The sequence below is a fragment of the Scomber japonicus genome, chromosome 14 (genome assembly GCF_027409825.1).
Source record: "Scomber japonicus isolate fScoJap1 chromosome 14, fScoJap1.pri, whole genome shotgun sequence".
Classification (NCBI taxonomy): domain Eukaryota; kingdom Metazoa; phylum Chordata; class Actinopteri; order Scombriformes; family Scombridae; genus Scomber; species Scomber japonicus.
Window position 1 is genome coordinate 31,063,206 of NC_070591.1, and position 16,298 is coordinate 31,079,503.

At 38.5% G+C, this 16,298-nt stretch overlaps 1 protein-coding gene and 1 long non-coding RNA gene across 2 annotated transcripts in view; one reads left to right on the forward strand and one right to left on the reverse strand.

The window, feature by feature from the left end:
• piezo1 (piezo-type mechanosensitive ion channel component 1) overlaps nucleotides 1-16,298 on the reverse strand; it is a 109,691-nt gene that overhangs the window by 37,150 nt on the left and 56,243 nt on the right. The window contains exons 7-19 of the mRNA XM_053332665.1: nucleotides 13,755-13,926; nucleotides 12,984-13,085; nucleotides 11,480-11,552; nucleotides 11,149-11,255; nucleotides 10,956-11,035; nucleotides 10,522-10,702; nucleotides 10,034-10,139; nucleotides 9,247-9,428; nucleotides 8,596-8,744; nucleotides 7,805-7,963; nucleotides 6,900-7,006; nucleotides 6,221-6,387; nucleotides 3,775-3,951 (exon numbers count right to left, since the gene is read on the reverse strand). Of these exons, the coding sequence (XP_053188640.1) occupies nucleotides 3,775-3,951; nucleotides 6,221-6,387; nucleotides 6,900-7,006; nucleotides 7,805-7,963; nucleotides 8,596-8,744; nucleotides 9,247-9,428; nucleotides 10,034-10,139; nucleotides 10,522-10,702; nucleotides 10,956-11,035; nucleotides 11,149-11,255; nucleotides 11,480-11,552; nucleotides 12,984-13,085; nucleotides 13,755-13,926 (1,762 nt within the window). The remainder of the gene's footprint in view (nucleotides 1-3,774; nucleotides 3,952-6,220; nucleotides 6,388-6,899; nucleotides 7,007-7,804; nucleotides 7,964-8,595; nucleotides 8,745-9,246; nucleotides 9,429-10,033; nucleotides 10,140-10,521; nucleotides 10,703-10,955; nucleotides 11,036-11,148; nucleotides 11,256-11,479; nucleotides 11,553-12,983; nucleotides 13,086-13,754; nucleotides 13,927-16,298) is intronic.
• Nucleotides 243-876, forward strand: LOC128373076 (uncharacterized). Its single transcript, XR_008322932.1, has 3 exons — nucleotides 243-303; nucleotides 632-725; nucleotides 817-876. It is a non-coding gene; the product is annotated as an uncharacterized LOC128373076 (long non-coding RNA).

Genomic DNA, 16,298 nt, shown 5'->3' on the forward strand with positions numbered 1-16,298 from the left:
AAGCTTCACTCAGAGTTACTTTGACTCAGGCTGTGTCCCAATTTGGTCCAAATTGCGAGGCTGCATCCTCGAAGTGCGCATTTCGAGGCCGATTACGTCACAACGCCGCGCGAAGGCTGTCCCAATTCGAAGAGTCCTTCAAATGCAGCCTTGAAATGCGGCCTTCTTTTCCCTCTTTTTCGAGGATGCATCGCTACTATCCTTCGCGGCCTCCCATATCCCAAGATACTTTGCGCGGCGCTGTTCAGTGCCGCGAAAACACAACAATGGCGACACCAACAGGTGAAGACTTTTCATTCAAGTGTAAGTATTGGTTTGTTTTATTTAATTATTTTTTACTTATTACTACTTATACTTTTATACTTTTACTAATTACTTATATTTTATTACTTGACTAATATCTTATATATATATATATATATATATATATATATATATATATATAAATGGACTAAGATGAACAAATTTAGATTTTAATAAAGAGCTACGTTTTGGATTATCACTATTATATGTTATACTTCATTATTATCATTATTATGATAATTTTTTGCTATATTAGAACCCTTTTGTCTGTTGACATAGTAAAAAAAAAACATGTTTTACATTACATTTTGTTTTATTTTTGTTTTAGGGAGCAAGGAGCAAACCGAGCTCCTGATTAAACAAAGAGGGGAAAATGACCATCTATTCACGGGGGCCAAAAACTCCGCCACGGCGGGATGGAGGTAAGACTGATGTCCATGTTTGTACATCTTTGCATCCCTGTGTTGATGTGATCTTGTGTTTACCTTTTCTCTTGCTTCCCTCTGTGTTTAGAGCAATACTGGAAAAGATTGGGCTGGAGGGGAAGGTCCAGCCCTACCAGGCCAAAAAAAAATGGGACAATTTAAAAAAAAATAAATAAAGTAGGTAGCCTACAGGTTTGGATTAGTTTTACTGTTACTAAATACTTTTGCTGAAAATTGCTGACATGATTGATTTCCACTGCAAATATCCAGGGACAGGGGAGGGGGCCAGCGGCAAGCCCACTGCTGGCACTTGGCCGTGGTTTGTCCTCATGGATGAGGTACTGGGGCAGAGGCCATCTATTGCCCCCCCTGTCCTCATTGCCTCCATCCGTGAGGACACACCAGGGCCAAGTGCCGCAGTGGGTGAGCAGGAGAGTGAAGAGGAGGAGGAGGAGGAGGACCAGCCAGGGCCCAGGAGGAAGAGGAGGAGGGAGGATGACCTCCTTGACCTCATAAAGGAGGACATGAGAAGGCAAAATGAGGCAGAGGAGAGGAGAGTGCAGGAGGGGAAAGACAGGATGGAGAGGCTCTTCTCTCTCCTGGAAAAAGTAATAGAAAAATAAATATACATCTATATAGATGTGTTTAATTTGATTTTATTTATGAACTGTGTTTATTTATGATTTTTCTTTATTTTTTATTTGATTGTGAAGATTTTGATGTTTTATGTTGTTATTAAATAAAAAATATTGTTCATTGTTACACGTCTATTCCATTTAGTATTTACAACTTCAGTACAATTTATAACAGGGTTGCATAAAGTGCTACTGTTCAGGAAGAACAAGGGATTAAATATTTTCTTTTATTATCAAGTGATGAAACATTTCACTATTTACAAAAATTACATCAGGAATAACTATTTACAGATTATTATTATTTTATTATTCTTTCTCTTGTGTGTTTTCCTTCTTTCTTTCTTTGTTGTGTGTTTTCCTTCTTTCTTCTTCTTTCTTTCTTTCTTTCTTGTGTGTTTTCCTTCTTTCTTCTCCTTTCCTTTATTCTTCTCCTTTCTTCTCTCTTATAATTTTGTCAGCTTTTTCACCGTCTTTTCGGTCGAGACGTCTTTCTCGTCATATGGGCGGGAACAGCTGGTGACGCAACCAGGAAATGCCTCGAAGGCTAGACCGTCTCATTTAACAACGGTTGATGCAGCCTTCGGAGGTTCCTCAAGGCTGCATCCTTCGAAGGCCGCAAAGGCCGCGTCCTTCGAGGATGCAGCCTCGCAGTTGGGTCCAAATTGAGACACAGCCTCAGAGTTGATTGAACTAATTGTTAACACTTGTTCTGAAACCGAAAACTCTGAGTTTGACAGCTCAGAGTTGGTCAACCTAGAGTTAAGGTTTTAACTCAGAGTTAGTTAAACCTGCTTCCTGAAACAGGCCCCAGGTAGTTTACGACAAACATGGTTATTACAGAAGAAGCTATCACATATGAGGTGATCGTTGACATAAACTACCTGGTATGGCGTAAAGCAGCCTTTCCCACCTGTTAAAAAGACGGACGTGCTTTTGTCCAATCAGCAATTATCCTTGTCATAGCAGGTACCAACCCTTTCCGTTAGGAGTTAATGTCGTGTTTTCCTTTTTGTCGTTGTGTTTTTCTTTTTGTCGTTGTGTTTTCCTTTTTGTTGTTGTGTTTTTGTTAATATCGTTGTGTTTTCCTTTTTGTCGTTGTGTTTTTGTTAATATCGTTGTGTTTTCCTTTTTGTCGTTGTGTTTTTGTTAATATCGTTGTGTTTTCCTTTTTGTCGTTGTGTTTATCTTTTTGTCGTTGTGTTTTTCTTTTTGTCGTTGTGTTTTTGTTAATGTCGTTGTGTTTTCCTTTTTGTCGTTGTGTTTTTCTTTTTGTCGTTGTGTTTTTGTTAATGTCGTTGTGTTTTCCTTTTTATCGTTGTGTTTTTCTTTTTGTCGTTGTGTTTTTGTTAATGTCGTTGTGTTTTCCTTTTTATCGTTGTGTTTTTCTTTTTGTCGTTGTGTTTTTGTTAATGTTGTTGTGTTTTCCTTTTTGTTGGTGTCGTTTGCCCTTCAGGGCCACCGTAGATTAGGGCTGGGCAATTAATCAAAAAATAATGGAAACCGACATTTAGAAACTCTAATGGACTTAATCTTGCTCATATCAATTAATCGTGGTGTTCACTGTTGCCATGACAGTAAAGGTTGCATAACTTGCATTTGAAAACTTGTCTCTAGTGATCATTTGAACCCAAATCATGATCTTTTCATAGCTCTAATCAAGTAAACAAGACATTAACCACAGCTTCACACCTTCCTGTCATCCTCCCGGGTCAAATTGACCCTGTCTGTTTTGACTGTTCCTTCTTTCCTCCCTTTCTTCTTTCCTTCTGTCCTTCCTTCTTCCCTCCCTCCTTCTTTCATTCCTTCCTTCCTTCCTTCCTTCCTTCCTTCCTCCCTTCTTTCTTTCCTCCCCCTACCTTCTTTCCTCTGTCCTTTCCTTCCTTCCTCCCTTCCTCTTTTCCTCTCCCCCCCCCTTCCTTCTTTCCTCCGTCCCTCTCTCCGTCCCTCCCTCCTTCTTTCTTTCTTTCTTTCTTTCTTTCTTTCTTTCTTTCTTCCTTTCTTCCTTCCTTCCCTCCTTGACTCGAAGACAACAGTTAAAACATCATTATTTTCACTCCCTAAAGATACTCAGGTGTGAGGGCAGCAGTATAAAATACAAAACAAAGAAACACATAATAGTTCATCAAGGGTGGAGATAATCGTTCATTAATCGTAATCAAGGTTAAAAGTTCAATTAATGGTGATTTTGATTTTTGCCATAATCACCCAGCCATAGTGCTGATACTGCTGTTTCAAGCACATACTGACTAATGAGGAATGTAAAAAATAAATATCTTTATTTAAAAACGACCAAGTCCATGGTCAGAGATAATGGTGAAAAGCAGGCATAACAGCTTTAGTTTGCCTGGTCTGTGGTTCATTTCTATATTAGAAATGGTGATGCAGCATGTGTGAGTGTATGCATGTCTTACCATGGTACAGTTGCTGGAGTACTCAGCAGGGTTGACAACACTGAGCTGGTACAGCATCTTACACACTATGATGACACACACCCAGACAGTAGACAGACAGGAAGCCATGGGCCTGAAGCGACCGTATGGCATCGCAAGAGACCACAACACCACCAGGACCAGGTTCATCACAGATGGCTGCAACAAAACACAGAAATAGGATGAGATATAGGTGATAATGCATCCTTACAAACATCTACATGTTAAAGAGTGCCAGTCGTCTTCTGGTGTGCTTTCAACCTCAACCCTTACCCCAACCAGCTAACCGTAACCTAACTCCAACTCCAACCATGGATGTGGTGCTATGAGAAACACCATTCTGTTTTTCATAGTACGCAATATAATACACTAATCACATTAATTATCTAGAAAGAATTGTAAGTAACCCATTTGCAAACACTTTACTTTATTTTATGTATTTATTTTATTAATTATTTATGTATTGTCTATTTATATAATACATTTATTTATTTTTATTTTTATTTTTTTTTCTGTGCTGTTGCTTGTTGTTTTGTTGTGGTTTGATTCCACGTTGGTCCGTGTGTGTGTGAGTGTGTGTGTGTGTGTGTGTGTGTGTGTGTGTGTGTGTGTGTGTGTGTGTGTGTGTGTGTGTGTGTGTGTGTGTGTGTGTGTGTGTAGCTGTGGATGGGGTGGAGTGGGTTTGGGGGCTGGGGGGAGGGGATGGGAGGAGGGTGGCCTTGGGTTTTTTGGGGTGGACTGGGAATGAAAGGTGTTTATGAGGATGATGTGGGGATGACTGTTGATTTTCACTCAATAAAAAATAATATGTAAAAAATAATTATGTCCCCCTCCTGAAAGGGGGGAACCGACTTCAACATAACACTGCCACTACCAAGAATGTATTGCAATGTAAACAACAATTGTGACCTATGAGTGAAAGGATTTTTTTTCCCCAAAAAAATGAAGACACCATCATCTAACATCACATTTATACAGTTGATGACAACGTAAATCTAACAAGCCTACAAGTCTTAATAGGCTGAGATTCTTTTAATAGTCGCAGTTCTTTTTATTGGGTTATTTTAACCTAGCAGTTGGGTTAATTTGACCCAACTCTCTAGAAGGTTGGGTTATTTGACAGCTCACTGCAGTTGCTATGGCAGCTGCTAGCAGGTCGATTAGACTAGTAGGTTTGTCATCTGTAAGGCAATGCAAGGCAAGGCAGTTTTATTTATATAGCGCATTTCATACACAATGGCAACTCAATGTGCTTTACATAAAACAGAAAAACATGTGGGTGTAGAAGATAACACCGTTGTAATGTCAAGTGCCAAAATACCGCTGTTATGTCAGAGTCTGTTCCCCTGTCGATATGTGTTCCCCCTTCTCTAATATAACCCTATTCAACCTGCACTGTTGGAAAGCATCTCTAATCAGATAAGTGCCACGTTTAATAATGCAATATCAAATGGAAACAATAGCAGATGGAAAATATAACAGATGTGCGAATCATAGAGCGTAACAAAAAACAGCCCTGCCAAATGGAAAAGCTTAGTTGATAATAGTGTGTAGTAAGGGAACTGCTTTCTGTATGACTGTGGCGGCGGTCAGAGGTATCAACATCATCAACATCACAAATTCAGGAGAAGTTGACGGCTGACAGACTTGTAGTTTTTATTTAAACTGAGTTATTAATATTATAAAAACTGAAGCAGTTCTAGTGTTAAAGGGACATAACGCTCCACTCAGGAATGCTCTCCTCCAGAATGATGCGTGTGAATGTACTGAAATTTGGCACAGTTTGATTTGTACTGACCTCGGTACCCAACCCTATTAAAGAGATACATGTTAAGCATCATATATATGCTGATCATTCAATTCTCTTTGGCGAACACCAAAATATTGCTGTTCTGAACAGGAAGTGGACAAGTAGATTCATGATGTCCTGTTTATTACAGTGAAAGTTGCATATTCAGCGCTTTTCTTAATGCTGTTCTTCAGGATTCTAGAGTTTTGTGCCTATAGCATGTTCACATTAACATTCTTGTGTAGGTGTTTGCGCTCAGACTTAAGTCTGACTCAGTGTTGGCATTGTAAATGTTGGATGATGCCTTGTACAAACTAGCATTTCTTAGAGTGCAACTTTGTTTTCTGCTGCTAAGCTGCTAAGATGCTGTAGTTTCGAAAGTCACTGCCTTTCTGTCTGCTATAAAACAAATAGCAAGGTAAATGAAATGATCATGTTAGACTGCTTCAAGAATCCAAGAACTTAAAAAGAATCAATCTTACAACTTTTGTTTATTCAGGTGATTATCATCTATCACTGTATAAAAAATGGGTGTCAACATTGAATTAAATTATATTTATTGTCATGTTTAAAATACTATTCATATCTAATTATTGTGTAGTTTTTAATGATATTTTTTGTCTCACTGCTTTCATTTACCTCCTCAAGTGCAACCCACACAGCGAAGAAGGACACCATCTTTAGTATATGGAGCTCCAGAAGCCTCCAGAGAAACACTTGAACCCTGGTGAGATTGTCAGAGAACCTTCTGGACAGAACCAGTAACCTGTCCATCACCAGACCCCATTTACTGGGCATCAACTCCACTGAGAGAGAAGAGAGGAGATGGATTAACAAAGAGAGAAAAGAGAGCTGGACCTGCTTAGGAACATGCAAGATTCAAGACCACAAAGGTGAGATGAATAAAAAAGATTCTAACAGGAATAGAACTCATCTAAGCTTAATTTCTTTTTCTCACGGTTAAGAGATGCTATTGTTATTTATCAATGTTTTTTCTTCCCCATCAAAGCTTTATATGACTACCAATGGGTATTATACTTCAGACACACAGCACGATTTGGTGTAGATTGATAGCGTTATTTTCTATGAGACAGACAAATGATGGCTATTAATAACACCACAGACCCTTCAAAAACCACCATCAGTGTGGATTTAAAAATTAAAATGTGATTATCTTCCCACTTTACATAGCACTTGGTTAAAAGTCTGTAGTCTGTAATCATAAATAATGAAATAATTACTAATACATGTGTCAATAAGTAATCATTTCATTTTGAAAATATCTTTAATATAAACTGCCACTGTCTTTTTTTTTTACCTTCATCCTCAGATTCATCATCTGTGTTTATCACCAGGTCTTCCTCTCCAGAGTTCACAGCCACATCACTCGAGCCAAGCAGCTCAGTCTTCTCACTGTTTTTCTTCCTGGAGGCAGAATGCTCATTAGTTTAACTGCATATAAATAAAACTACAGAATAGGTAAAACATGATGACGGGAAAACACGGTCACAAAAAGCAGAGGCTTAGGCAGAGATATGGTGACTCAATAATACATTAACAATTTCAAATTTTAAGATAAGTTGATGAAATGTATCATGTGACCTCTATATAATTAATTTCATAATTAGAGGGTAAATATTTCCTGAGGTAAGAGGGAAAATGGAAACACTGAGACCAATGTAATATGGAAATCATTTCTACATGTCCTCCACTCTATCACACTTAAATTATGTCAATTTGCTGTAATGGGATGAAAATTAGCCTTAGTGTTTTTAGAGAAACATCATCAGGTATATTTGGGTTCACTCACTCATGCCATATTTTTCATTTGCTCTTTGTGATTTTCTGTTATGATGTTGGATGTTAAACATGGTCAAAGTTCCAAAATGTAAGGTTAAGTATGTAGAAATGCTCCCTGAAATGGTTTTTGCAACATGGGCTTGTTGAATATGCCCATATGATCTGTTGTGTAGCGCTGGTAGCAAAAGATGTTGCTTTTCTCTACACTCATATGTCAGATTCATTTCTGGCTTTTACATTTCTGGATGCATTTTAGAAGTTGATATTTTGAGTAAAGACCAAAGAAAAAGTACTAAAATCATACTCTGGAGTAAATCATGTGACATTTTTTGTGAAACCTCCTACCCCTGAGTACATTTTAGCTGACCTACTTTTTCACTTTTATCTAACTACATTTAACTACATTCTACACAATGTTGTTACCTGTGTATAGGTGTAACATGCTCCAGGTCAGTGATTCTCATGAAGGGTTTGTGGAAGTAGTGCAGCTGCAGAATACAAGCCAGCAGGAAGAAGCCAGGGATCAGAATACTACTGAAGAGCTCAGACAGGGCAAACGTCTCCAGACCAATTGCTGCCAGCCTAAAGATGACAGGAAAGCATGATTAAACCTTCATTATATCAGCTTTACACTAAATGAACATGTTTAATTACCACACTGAAGACACACAGGGACCAACTGTTTACTTTTGCCTTGAGTCTTGGGTTAATCCAGCTATGCAGTTATAACCCATGCATATGTTTTCCTCACCAGTGAGAGCTATTGAGCAGATGCAGTTTAAAGACTGTTTAAAGTGAATTCAGACATTTTCTTCTAAACACAAATTTCAACCATTTAGATTTGAATTGTGGATCTAGGCTTCACAAACTGTGTTTCAAGATTTCTGTGTTCAGGATTTAGTGGGCAGGTCTGAAAATCACCACTGCGTTACACGCCCCTATAAATACATTCAGCGCACACTACTACTACTACAGTCTACAGTTAGTCAGTTAGCTGAGTTAGCAGCCGAGCTAGCTGCAGAGTTAGCCAACGAGCTAGCCACCTAGTTAGCCGCTGAGCTAGCTGTCCATGTTTCTGGTAGAGGTGGTGACTTTGATTGACAGGTGACACTTGGTAGGGGGCAGAGAAAGAAAAGTATCAGTGGTTAAGAGGGAGACACTTAACAGTCTCAAGCTCTTGTAAAATTAATAAATACAAAAATAAATAAACATACTGTTGTTCAGTGAAACCAGTGAAGTTTCTCCAGTATCCAGGGAAGTCTTCAAACTGGTAAGTGTATATGGAGATCAGCACCAACATGGTGTAGGCCACAACTAGCCACCAAAAGAGCTTCAACAGACGCCTCCACAGAGGGTAGTACACCTGCAAAATAGAACCGGCACAAGAGGTTTTTGGAATTAATATGAGTTATATATTAAGTCTTTAGAAAATGTTGAACAATATTGTCACAACCCAGATACCAAGTAAGAAAAATGGCATGAGATAAGATGTCTAAATATTTTACCCTTCTTTAAGAATGAACACAGAACACTGACTCTCATGTTAGTTTATTTGTGTTTTTCTCATCTTTTTATTTAAATATTATGTTTTTGACCAGCTGACATGTAATCACACAGAAGAAAATCACTTTTATTCTGGTTATGGCACTAATGCTAGACTGAATAAAGATGAATGAATGATTCTTCCTACACTGACAGCCTTTCCTTCACTCTGATAACACTCTTTACAGCCGTCTGCAGTCTCTATTGAAATGATGTTGTGCATTGTCAAACTGTTGCAAAATAAAGCTCAGAAACTTCAGTGCTTATGCCACAGAGTTCACAAAGGTAGAGCAGAGAACCTGAATCAGTAGCAGTGTTCCTACCTGATAGAGACACAGGCAGAGCAAGAACAGCAGCATGTAGATGATCTTGTATCCAACTAGTTTTCCAGCAAAGGAGACCATGATGAACATCCCTCCACACACGTAGATCCAGTATTTAGCATATGAGCTCATCACCATTCCTCCCAGAACCTTCAGCACTGATTCATTAGCTGCACCATCTTCTGACAAGGACAAGAGGTTAGAGAGGAAGGAAAGGAGAGGAGTTGGATGGTGATGGTACAAAAGAAAAGAAAACGTCACAAATCAAATACTGTACATGCTAGAAAGGACTGTAAAACAAAGAGAGAAACCAGCATTTAAAAGATTAAATCTGTCATTTGTAGAAAGTGTTTGTGTACAAAGCTAGCAGTTTCACCTGATGGTGGAGTTATAAAAAGTGAAAGGGTTAATCCTCTGGAGAGGATGTTCAGTTTTTAGACAATAAAAATACCACTAGTGGCAGGACAAGGTCTCAGGAAACCAACATTAATCCCAAAGGAAATCATGACCTGATGAAGAAGTTCAGATTGTTGTCCTTGAGAATATTGATTCAATTTGGAATTCAACTTTTACAAACCTGAATACTAAATACTGATGATTCTATTGTTCTTTATACTCATTATACTTCTAAAAGAAATCTAAAACAATCAGTTCACCTAAATTATGATAAAACATTTTTGGAAAAAAACAGGTTTGAAAAAATGTGTGTGTGTGTGTGTGTGTGTGTGTGTGTGTGTGTGTGTGTGTGTGTGTGTGTGCGCACGTGCATGTATGAAAGAGCTCTGACCTCCTGTAGTGACTTCCTGTAGTTGTATGGTCATTTTCCTCTTCCTGCTGAAGTTTTCCTTCACTGACTGACGTACCAACAGCCAAAAGGTTAAAGTGAACAGAAGCTGGAAAGGGACGGACACACAGAAAAACAGAGACAAAAATAAACCACAGGGAAAACATTAACTTTGCATTACTGTAACTGCATTTAAATGAGCCGGTACAATAAAATACCTGCTGGGCTGATCAAGATGTTTTGTGTTTGTCTGAAAGTCTAAGAGGCTAATAGGTTAATTTCAGCTTAACAAAAGATCAGTGATCAGGTACTGTGTGGATATAATATAATATGGATGAAATATGACTGTGATACTGTAGAGAGATGAGCCTGCCATATAAACTTCATAGACAAGCTCAGCTTCCAACAAGCCAATAATCAGTGAGGAACTGCTATGATGCAGAATATCATAAAGTTTAACTTCATCATCATTATCTATCATCTCATCTTACCATAGCTCCTAGTCTTAGGCAGGGGTACTGTGCTCTGTCTAGTCCCAGCTGTCTGAGGCTCATGGTTCCCACAGTGGTGGGAAGTTCAGGTTGAAGCTCCATGGCCCAGATGTACTGCAGACAACACAGAGCCAGGCCGTAGAGCAGGATGAACGGAGAACACAGTGTGGCTGCATGCCGTCTGCAAAAAGAGACAGCTGACTGAACACAGGTCTACAACCTGAAACAACACATCAGTGTGAGTTCAATCTATCTAATATCTTTTTAACTTCAAACGTGTATTTAGTTCATTCAGTTCCACACAATGGAGGTGAGACACTGTTATAACACAAGTGATACCTGTAGTGATGAATTCTTTATTAGAATTTAAAGATAATCAGGTTGTTTATCAGATTCCTGATTGGCTCTGGCACAGCTACAGGTGTAAACAGTACCTGGCCCGTAGGATCCAAATGAGACAAGCCCACAGAAGCAGCACAAAGGTCAGCCAACTGTGGTATGTGATGCTCCAAACCTGAGAAACATAGAAAACAGCACATAAGAACAGGAACAATCCCACTGTTGTTTTGGTATGCTGTTACTCTAGGTCATTTTATAAATCTACCATATAAAATCAATCATATTTACCATCATTGCAATGAGAGCACAGACATAGCTCTGTTGCATGACCACCCTTCCCAGCAGGAAAAATGGACTTTCACTTTTCTGTTGGCCACTGGGAGTTCCACTAACACCTGCCAAAAATAACAACCATGTCAGTATACAAAACATTCCAATTTACATACATGCAAATGGAACAGGTGCAACATCACAGGAAGAGCAATTTTCAGTTAATTTCATCTTTTTTGAGTTTTGAGAATTACACCCTATCTTTAGTGGTCTAAACCATGCAGTTCTATTGTGTTTAGCCCATACTGTTTTCGTTACATAATAAAAAGAAAAACTGAGCATTTCATACCCAGGTCTGGTTTACTCTCTTCAGCCACAGGTCCTCCTCTGCTACTCTCTGTTCCCATAGATAGAAGAATTAGCTGGAACAGCAAGAGCAAACATACACACAAATACATTAACATATAGACATTAAATGATTCATATAAAGTGGACATGGGACTATAGTTTTACTTGGTCTCATCACTTAATATTATCAATGTGAGGCAATTTGATTATACTAATTATAGTTTCTTAATAGGGATGCTCGATATTGGCTTTTCTGCCTATATCCGATATTCCGATATTCCCCAACTCTTAATTTCCGATACCAATGTATGCAGGCTTTTTACACCAAAACTGTTAGATAACAACATAAGATATCTCCTATTGTGGAATTAACACATTATGCCTAATTGTATAGTGATGCCCCACTGGATGCATACATAAATGCAAAATGGCTTTCCACATGTACACACTGTCTGTGCAAAATAAGAGAACAACTTCAACTCAAGTTATGGAAAAAAGTGCCAATATGGCACTGCCATATTTATTACGCTGCTTTGCAGTCATTGCAAATTGCAAATTTAATATCCGTAGGACACACTTGGAAATAGTTCCAAACCACAAACATAAGCCCTGTTTCTGGAGGCGGGACCTTTACAGGAAGTCCTCTCACTCACTCCTCTCAGCTGTTGTGTCTCCAGCAGAGTACGACCCAGATAGGACCCACCGGACTCTGACGGTGATGTCACAGAGGCAACTCGCCAAAAACATAACAAAGAAAATGACAACAAGGAGGTAAACCTCGTTTGTGGTTTGTGTGTTCGTGTACATGGTGGTGGACGCTATGAACTTTTTAGCCACGGTTCGCCATGGTTAGCGACCCACGAGCGTGTTGTTGTTGTCGTTATACGTCATCAAGCATGCGCCGGTAAACGTCCCATGTTGCGTTCATGCAGGCTCGGAAATGCTGAAGCCCACAGAACAAACATCGGTTATAAAAACCTGATATTACATTTTTAAGTAAATATCGACCAATAATATCGGAGGGCCGATAATATCGGACATCCCTATTTCTTAAAGTTATTAAATTACTACCTTAAAGAAGGCTACATTCTTAAGAGAATCCTTGTGTGCTTTCTTAAGCTAAAAGATAGTACAGAGAATATCAGAGTCTCAAATGATGTGCTGAGTTATGACATATTGTGTATTGTGTATTAGTTTATTAGTAAAGAGCAGTGGGGAGACAAAAAAAACTGAGAAACAGTAAGAATGTGTAGAAAGTTTCAGCCTTCTGTGTGAATAATAAAATCTGCACATAGGCTGTCTGTTCTATGTACAGAACAGTTTACAGAGAATTTAAGTATACTGTAGCAGGAAAAATTATTTGATTGAACTTTGACTGAACAACATGATTTAGAGTTTTTCCTACATTGTTGCAAAATGACAGAAGAGGAGAAGAACAGAAGAACAAACAGGAGGCAGGATTGTTTCAATGTTTAATGAGTAGCTGATATAGTTATGATTATTACCTGTGTGTCATCATCATAATTGTCTTTCTGTTGATTCCATGTCCTTAACTCCACCATCTCCTCCTTTGATTCCTCCCTTTTCACCAGCTGCTCCTCTTCAACCTGGTCAACACAAATACAACACCTGAGAAAAAAAACACACATCCAAAAAACATATATCCAAACTGACATTTAAAAGAAGACGCCACATCCATCATTATGTAAAAGTTTTGTTCCATTTTAAATCATCAAATGCCTCCTTGCCCTGCCAGTGAGCAGCTGTGGTTTATGGTGCTATATCATGAATTTCTCGCTCAGGCATGGATAGCCAGCAGACACACACACAGAAGTCTCTGACAAAGATTTCAAATAAATAAACTGTCACCTGGAAAGAATGGAAAATTGTGGTACGGTAACTGATCACACCTGACATCTATAGTATTCATTCATTCAGTTTACTATTTCCCAACACATGATCAGATGCAGATCCTGGATCAGAGTGTATGCTGAAATTGTGATGACAGCAATGTCAGAAGAAGTTTTGGTTTAGTAGAAGAGTATCCAGTGTGGGAGATGTTAGATGTGTAGAAAGGATCACCAGGAATGCTGTGTGAGGTAATGAGGGAGTATTGCTTGACATTCTTCAATATTAGGGCCAACACCTTAACTGTACTTTTTTCACCTCACAATGACAAGTAGTCCTTTTGAAATTCAGATCAAAGAGCAAATAATCTAGATACATTTCTCCCAATACTAACAAAGACAATAAACAGAGACAGAAGTAACAGATACCTGGTGAGGTGTTCCATGACATCCTGTCTTGAGAACAGTTGTTATGGTAATGTAGAGGAAGAACAGTATTCCTGGGTTGACATAAACCGGCCAGTCATGATCAGCATTCAAGTTGAGGTCATAGGGTGAGGAGCAGTTTCCTGGTATGATGATGTCCTTCAGACCAAAGAGCCTGGTCGGGAAGAGATAGAAATAAATGTGTGTGTGTGTGTGTGTGTGTGTGTGTGTGTGTGTGTGTGTGTGTGTGTGTGTGTGTATGTGTGTGTGTGTGTGTTGGGGGGGGGGGGGGGGGGGTGTTAACCACTGGAATGCTCATGAATATTTGTAATGACCAGTGTTATGTGGGGCAGTTGTAATATTAGGCTTAGATGGAAGTTTAAATAAATAGAATAAGCAATGGGCAGTCAAATTGCCAAACTGAATCAACACCATGATCTTGGGGAAGTGTCTCAGATGACACATTCACATTATATGACACCCTAAATATACTGCCCAGAGTAGAATCATCTGTTTGTTTTTGAGTATAGAAGTTAGAGCTATTGAAAGATCAGCTTCCATCTTTCACCCACTAAAATGGACACTCTTAATGACCAAGTTCAGAATGTGCTCAAACAAGGACAAGGGTCGAACATATCCATATGCCAGAACAGAACACTATGCAGAGCAAAGTTATTTGCCAAGTCATTGGGAAAAAATATTGTTCGACTGCTGCTAACAATAATAATAGGAATTCATCCATCAGAGAACTATGCTATACAGAGTTAACACTGCTCATGTGGAAGATTCAAAGTTAGATATTTGGCTACCCTTTGAATTAAAAAGATGTTAGCATAATATTTAGAAACTCATGTTTGTGAAGAAACAGACCTGAAAACTAGATTATAAGTGATCAAATATTAAGTATAATATTCTATTATTCCAACTAATTTTAATTAAAACTGATGACAACTGTACTGCCTTAACTATGCTGAAAACTTTAGAATGTATGGCTTATTCCTCAAATATCTACACACATATTTTTCATTTGTTTTTCATGAATAAGAAGTCTGAAGTCCAACTCTGAAAAGGCCTGTGGTGAACACTGTAACAAGATAGTTCCACATCTGACAGGACCATTCAGCAGCAATGTATGAGAGGCATATCTAAAAATGGATTTGGAATAAAGGCTTAACACTCATGAGATTCTGTGATGTTCAGACACAGTATGTGCAGGTCAACTGAGATCATGGATGAGTCCAAAGTTCTTAATTATATGACAAATGTTGCATTAAGTCCCTATGCATCCTGTTTAATGGAATAGATTCAAGTGTATAGCAGTCTCAGTCAGCATGTGAAATAGTCCTACTACTCCAAAGATAGCTGACAACTGTTTATAACACATCTGTTAACAGCAGCCATGTTGGAAATCTAATCAAGGAACTGCCTAAACTGCTAAAGATATCTGTGCAAAATTTCAGACTTCGATCCGATTGGTTGTTTATCAGCCAGATTGTTTACAATTCTAACAAATACAGTCATCCATATATTAAAATGATTTAAGGATGAGCATTGTGGGGTTACATTTGGGCTTAATCCATATAATGTCAGTCTGGCTTAAGCCAAGTCCTAATTCTAATTGTATTGTCATCTTAAACTAACCATTAGTTAAAAGACATAATATTGTTACTTTTAAATTACCAGACTCTCTGCTGCAGGGTCTAAATGGTGAACAGTACTTAATACTAAAAAAACCCCAAAACAAGAACATCAAAGGTTCAATTTATAGGTCTGCACTTGTGTACTGAGGTATAGAAATAAAGACTGTTACTTTCATACACACACTGTGCTGATCGGTAGGTATCACTCTGGCTAGGTGATGTAATCTGGTGATGACATCATCGTCATAGTGACACAATGCACTGCTTACATGCCTTTTTACAATTTTGGTGTTAAGGTAGCCAGTCATTCCACACATACCAGGCCAGAAATCTCACTCTGCTCACATTCCTCTGCTTTAACTCAGAGAGTCACTTTCCATTTTCATCTTTTCATCACTCCACTGACACATTTTCTCATACTCCCTCTCCACAGATTCCACACATTGCAAGTAGACTATTGATAGAGGGTAGACGCTTCTTGAGAGGAAGGCATATTACCTTTGAACAGCCAAAGAAATACCATGTGTCATCTACCCCACTATGAAGACACAAGCAGCATGATGGAAGTAAAACATAATTTCTAGGTTACATAGCAAAGACAAATGTAACAAAGAAACAAGGAGTTTCTCCTTGTTTCTGTATGTTCCTCCAGGTGCAGCCATGTTTAGTCATGCATGTGTTATATCTCTATAGATGACAATGTCAGTCTGTCAGTCAGTTGGTCCACCACTTTGGTCCAAACTAAAATATCTCAACTAATATTAAATGGATTGTTATGGAATTTATTACAGAATTTCAAGTTCCCAAGAGCACACATTCAAATGAAATGAACTGGATGCTTGTTTTGTGTATTGTAAGTATGTTCTTTATTACCTAACATTGGTCCTATTCTCATTAAGTGGTGACA